General features: G+C 37.6%; 1 protein-coding gene across 1 annotated transcript; it reads right to left on the reverse strand.

Moving 5' to 3' along the window:
- Positions 1-5,158: 5,158 nt before the first annotated feature.
- Positions 5,159-6,374, reverse strand: LOC127506486 (NXPE family member 3-like). The gene is made up of 2 exons (XM_051883047.1): positions 6,123-6,374; positions 5,159-5,903 (listed from the first exon to the last, which is right to left on the reverse strand). Exons 1-2 carry the CDS (start codon positions 6,372-6,374, stop codon positions 5,484-5,486), a joined length of 672 nt encoding a protein of 223 aa, XP_051739007.1. The 3' UTR covers positions 5,159-5,483.
- Positions 6,375-6,649: the final 275 nt, after the last annotated feature.

Below are 6,649 nucleotides of genomic sequence, written 5' to 3' on the forward strand. Positions count from 1 at the left end.
TCAATCATCATCAGTTAGAGTGACTGTTTTTCCATTCACTACCCAGAGTTTCAGCTTATACTTGGATTTCCATAGTTGTCCCAGCCCAATGTTCAGTTTAAATGACCATGTGGAACCCTTAGAAAATGGGTTGGGAACTGCCATGGCATCTGTCTGAAAATGTATTTCTCCAATCCATCACCCAAGTCTACGATAAATTCTTGAGTTCTTTGCTACGCCAGTTTGCTCCCCAACATAATCCTATGAGATTAGATTACTCTCAAGTGACTTTTTTTTATATGCTTGATTCATAAGTATCTTTATATATTATTTTTTAATTGATGTAACAACTTTGCTGTTGCTTCTGCATTATAGACATAATTTTGAAAGAAAAAGGGGCCTTACATATATTTTATTTAAAACCCTAAACAATGGCAGCATTAAATGACATGCTTTAAATGTAAAAACATGAAATTCTTAAATGCTTGTTTAACTTTGTAAATTACAGACCAATGGTTGGTATAATTGCAACCACATTTTTGTGTAATCACAGTTTTTGTTGAGGGAAGAGTAAAGAAATTTCTGTGGTAACTGACATTATGCCACAATTGCTCTCAACGACTTATTGAGCCTGAAGCATTTTCGTTTAATGCCATCAGCTCATTCCTGTATTCCTTGGGAAAATGATTTATTTGTAATTTACAGATTCTGACTGCTGGAACTCAAATGTATACCGACTAACTGAATTTTTGAGAGTGTGTGAGAGAGCTGACCTGCTCTTTTAATGAGAGTTTGGCACCTCCGTATGGTCACCACCCTTCAATCATCCCTCACATCTTCATGAAAGTCCTCTCCTGCCAAGGCAACCATTTTATCGTCAACACACTTGAAATGTAAACCATATTTTTGTTTGCACATTGTAGATAATTACAAAGGTAAATGTTATTCTTTTTGTTTTACTGTGGTTGAGTCTGAATGTACAGTTGCAAGAAAAAGTATGTGAACAACTTGCAGAATCTGTGAAAATGGGAATAATTTTAACAAAATAAGAAAGATCATACAAAATGCATGTTATTTTTTATTTAGTACTGTCCTGAGTAAGATATTTTACATAAAAGATGTTTAAATATAATCAACAAGACAAAAAAATAGCTGAATTTATTAAAATGACCCAGTTCAAAGGTATGTGAACCCTTGATTCTTAATTCTGTGTGTGGTTACCTGGATGATCTACGACTGTTTGTTGTGTGATGGTTGTTTATGAGTCTGTTTGTTCTGAGCAGTTAAACTGAGCTCTGTTCTTCAGAAAAATCCTCCAGGTCCTGCAGATTCTTCAGTTTTCGAGGATTTTTTGCATATTTGAACCCTTTACAGCAGTGACTGAATGATTTTGAGATCCGTCTTTTCACACTGAGGACAACTGAGGGACTCAAACACAACTATTAAAAAAGGTTCAAACATTCACTGATGCTTCAGAAGGAAACGCGATGCATTAAGAGTCAGGGGGTGAAAACTTTTGAACAGGATGAAGATGTACAAATTTTTCATATTTCGTTTAAATATAATTTTTTTTTTTTTTTTTTTTTTCATTTAGTACTGCCCTTCGGAAGCAACAGAAGATACTTACATGTTTCCCAGAAGATAAATTAAGTACAATTTACCTTGATCTTCAAATTCAAAAAGTTTTCACCCCCCGACTCTTAATGCATTGTGTTTCCATCAGTGAATGTTTGAACCTTTTTTATTAGTTGTGTTTGAGTCCCTCAGTTGTCCTCAGTGTAAAAAGATGGATCTCAAAATCATTCAGTCACTGCTGGAAAGGGTTCAAATATGCAAAAAATGAATTCAGCTATTTTTTTGTCTTATGGATTATATGTAAACATCTTTTATGTAAAATATCTTACTCGGGACAGTACTAAATGAAAAATAACATGCATTTTGTATGATCTCTCTTATTTTGTTAAAATTTTTCACAAATTCTGCAAGTGGTTCACATACTTTTTCTTGCAACTGTATTAGGAAGGACAGATATAAGAGAGCAAAATATTGATCTCATTAGCAATGATAACAGGTCCTGGGTGAATATTTTCAAGTAGATAGTGACATGAAGTCATCTGCCAGACATCGAAGTAGATTACTCCATCAATATCTCTGAACATCTCCTTCATCACTGTGTTCAGCTGCATTGCAAACCAATCACTTCGAAAAATATCCTGTAAAAACACAGATCAGTAACAAATTATAGTTGTTTTAGACAAAGTACATTAACTCCGTTGTTTGCAAATTACTGCTACTGTGTCCACCATCCATACATAGCATTCAGTACTTTTTGTAGTCTTGTCACATTTCATAAAAGGTATAAAACAAAAAAAAATTCATCCACTCATACTCATGTTTTTTGAGATCTATATTTATAGCACAGTATCCAAGCTTATTTTTCCATGCAAAAAAAAAAAAAAAAAACATTTCATTCTGCTTCTTGCACAGAACATTTTGCCTCAGAAGACTAAAGCCACATGGACTTTATGTTTTATGATCCCCTTGATCTCCTTTTTGCAGTTTGATAGCCTTTCATTGGTTCCTTTCATTGTAAGAGCTTGGACATTCTGCAAAACTTCTTCTTCTGTGTTTCACAGGTGAAAGTCAGTCATACAGTACATGTTTGGAATGAAATTTTCATTTCTGAATAAATTATCCCTTTAAAGAAAGGAATTTTACATCAGTTGGAAAAAGTGGTATGAGTACTGTGTTGCCTAAATATACTGAGCATCTTTGAACCCCAGTGTTTGTAGACTTTCAATAAAAAAAAAACACCAAAAAAAAAATATTTTTTTGTTAACCACCGTTTTTTTTTTTTTTTTTTTTTTTTTTGCCATATTTTCTTGTTAACCATAAATATTATCACATGAACACAATACAGAAAACTATTGAAAACAGAGAATGATTGGAAAATAAGCAATTGTACCTTTAGTCCTCCAGTGTTTCCAGACTTGATGATGACGGTAGTCTCTGGTGCACGACTCAGCAGAGCAACTACAGACTGACGGATTTTGGCCACTTCATGCACATAAAATGTTATTGGGTGAAACACCCGGTGGGCAAAGATTGTGAAGACAACGACTGCATGAGGACCACCAGCTATTTCATCAATATCATTGCCGATATAATGCAGGTCAGTAATGGGCATTTTACAAAATCGCAAAGGAGCACTGTGTGGCCTCCAGTGAACAATGATATTATTTTCCAACTCTACAGCCATCAGGGGTCCACCCAAACGAGGAGTGTGGAGGTCCATTCTTTTTATGCCTAGTAAGTAAAACTTACATTAGAATCATTGCTTTAATTTCTTAAACAGCTTTACAAAGTTGCTTTTGCTTTTGTATACAGCAGCCCCAAAAAGCATGTGCACACAAAAATAAAAATGCATCACTTACTCAAACTCTGTAATAGTTATGTTCTAAGTGTGGACACTTATGTTGTCTATCCTTTGGTTCCCATGTTTCCTTCCTGTGTTTAGTTTCTGTTCCCTTTGTTCCTGTTGCTAGTTGGTTTCCATAGTTACTCATTGGTTAATTGATTATGTTCACCTTGTTTGAGTCTTGTTTGGTTCCTAATTTAACTATGTACTTAAGCCCACAGCCCGTCGAGTCTGACCAGGTGTGCGAGCAGTCTGAGCCACTGTTCATCCCAGTGCCCAAACCTGCACTCTCTACTTGCATGAACAACAAACAAGAGCCCACCCCAGAGCATGAGCCTGCTGAGTCTGACCAGGTGTGTGAGCTGGTATCTATGTTCATCCTTGAGGGAGTGCTGTTGGACTTGGATATCGTGGAGCAGAGTTCCATTCATTCTCCTAGCCCTGAAATTGATTCCTCCCCATGTGAACTCCTGGATTTCCTGATCCCCTCCTATTTTCAAGCCCTGTCTCCACACCTGGTTCCATCCTACTCCAAGTCTCCTTCATCGCCCCAGGTTCCGTCCAGCCCCAAGTCTCCTTTGTCACCCGGCCCGAGTCTTCCTCATCACCACTGGACCCGCTCGGCCCCAAGTCTCCTTTGTCACCACTGGTCCCACCCAGCCTCAAGTCTCCTTTGTCGTCACTTATCCCAACCGGCCTACCACTCCCTCCTCTTCTGGCTACACCTTCAAACTCCTTGGCCCTGCCTACACTGGTCCTGTCCAGTCCTCCTCCTCTTGCTCTGCCTGACTCCTTGGCTCAACCTCAGGCTGCCTGGTTTCCTGATGCACCCTGGTGTGAGGACCTCCGAGCACATGACTCCACCTCAGCCTGTTGATCCTTCGGCTCCACCTTGGCTCCTTGCTCCCTGGGCTTCACCATGGTCCATCATCCCTCAGCCTCCAGCGGGCTCCCTCGTCCCTCCAGCTCCGCCTTGGTCAATCATCCACCTGGTTGCAACACTGACTTCTGGGCCTCTGGCTATGCCTTGTCACTCAACCCCCCTCAATGTATGAGGAAAAAAGTGGACAATTTTATTTATTTATTTATTTATTTATTTAATCTTCTTTTGTGTTCCACTGAATAAAGAACAGGTTTGTAAATAAGTGATGACAGAATTTTAATTTTTGGTGAACTATCCCTTTAAGTTGCACTGATTTATGTGCACTGATTCCACTGATTTAAGTCTCATTGTCATTGCATTAGATACAAAATATACCTAGTAGCATCTGCAAACAAATGCTGCATGAACTTTTCCAAGAACTAACTTCACTTTGTGGGGCCTCTGTATTTTAGTTCTGTACATTCATGCTACAAAGCCTTAAATAACATGAAAGTTTTTTTTTGTTTGTTTTTTTTTTTAAGAGAGAGGAAAAAGTCAGTCACCCCCAAATTAAAGCCATTTATGTCACTGAATAACTTACCTGGCACTTTTCTTTCGAAATACTCAAACCACTGCCTTGTGGTAGAGTCTCCCATCATGTAGACAATCTTGTTTTTAAGACAATTTCCCATTTGTGAAGAATTTAACTGTTGGGTGTTGCATACAAAAGAATTCCAGACATCTTTCAGATAGAACCCTGCAGGAACTGGTGTTGTCAGGCCAGATCTACATCTCTCCATTGTGCCTAAAGCAAAGAAACATTTACTTGAAAAGACAGTGTTGTAATCACGTAAATTCTGCATTTTCTGTAACAACATTTGATTTTATCTCTCTTTGTATGTTTTGACTATTTCCTGTTTGGAAAGAATTAATGACAAAATTAAATCAAATATGAGCTGAATTCTTGTTTTCGGTTTGCTAAAAGTCATTATTTCCTTTCTCCTTATTTCTTTCCAAATATTAAATAGAAATGTTCAAAACATACACAGATCATATGTGAACATACCAATGGCTGCATTGTTGGGAAGGACATTAATGATTTGTGTGTCTCCAGTAATAGTGACATTTGTTAAAATCCTGTGGAGAAAAAAAATAAATAAAATAAAAATACATTTATAAACTTTTTTTTCAAAGTTCTGGAAGTTGCTTTGAACCATTTCCCACTTACTTTGTCAAAAATTGTGTCTCAAAAGGAGTTAATGGGCTTTCCAAAGCCCCGGTAGAGTGATGAACCAGGTTGTCACAAGAAAGTTTCTTCGGTCTCTCACACTGCCACACCGTCCCTGTTTTTATATCCTTATACTCACAGCAGCAGTCGCCTTTCCTCCAACTTCCATCTGCACCCCACTTAAGATTACATTGTACTACTTCACTGATCCTGGTTTTATTGGGTCCTGGCCCTTCAAAGTGGCCAATATACTGGCTGCGTGGGAATGAGGACTCCCTGTATTTATTTAGAATCTGCACAACCTCACTGGAGTGCTCTAGACGCACATAAACTTGTGCCTGACCTTCCCAGGGCAGAAGAAGAGCAACAGAGTAAGTCCCATTACGGTGATCCACAACCTCCCCGTACACACTCGCCTTCAAGAAGAATGGAGAAGGTTAAAGTGTAATGCAGAAAACTAATGTCTGTAGATAAAGCAAGCTTATAAACCTAAACATAATAAGTAATATTTTGTAAATAAACCAACAACAGGCAAATAAAACTCAATGTGACAAATGTTGGCTTTTTTTATTTTTATTTTTTGTATAAAAAATTGGTTATAAAATAATATACAGTATATTATAAAATAAACACACCTTTAGCTTTGAATTGAATAGTTTTGCTTTAAAGAAATCTCCTCCATATCTTTTCAGGTTCTTGTTGTGGTCTCTGGCTGTGATGGTAACGGAGATCTTTTCTCCCACTTTGTAACTCTCCTTGAGTCCCACAATAGAGAATGTTGAGTGGACTGGACTTGTGCTCAGATCCAGCTGAGTGATTTCTTCATCTGGACCGGGCCAGTCCAGAGCCTTCTGTAGCCTTTCCCACTCCTCCTCACTGATTCCCATGTCAAGAGCAGATATTGTGGATGAATAATTATTATTTAGAGGAGCTGGTTTAGGTCTGGGGGTCTGAAATTGTATTATTTGGATCCAACCATTCAATCCCCATACAACCTGAGAGAGGATCAGGATATTAATCACATCAAATTCCATTTTTTCTATATATAAATAATTAATATTTATTGTAGATAAAGATACTTTCTAGATAAAACTAGAAAAGTTATGTGGATCTCTTGGCGGTTGGTGAAATCATACACAAAGTGTGAATGGGTTAGGTCCTA

This window comes from Ctenopharyngodon idella, chromosome 23 (genome assembly GCF_019924925.1).
Source record: "Ctenopharyngodon idella isolate HZGC_01 chromosome 23, HZGC01, whole genome shotgun sequence".
Classification (NCBI taxonomy): domain Eukaryota; kingdom Metazoa; phylum Chordata; class Actinopteri; order Cypriniformes; family Xenocyprididae; genus Ctenopharyngodon; species Ctenopharyngodon idella.

Coding starts and splice junctions, on each gene's coding strand:
- LOC127506486 (XM_051883047.1), bottom strand. CDS start 6,374: ATGGGAATCAGTGAGGAGGAGTGGGAAAGGCTACAGAAGGCTCTGGAC. Junction 5,904..6,122: donor TATTCAATTCAAAGCTAAAG/GTGTGTTTATTT, acceptor TTCTTCTTGAAG/GCGAGTGTGTACGGGGAGGT.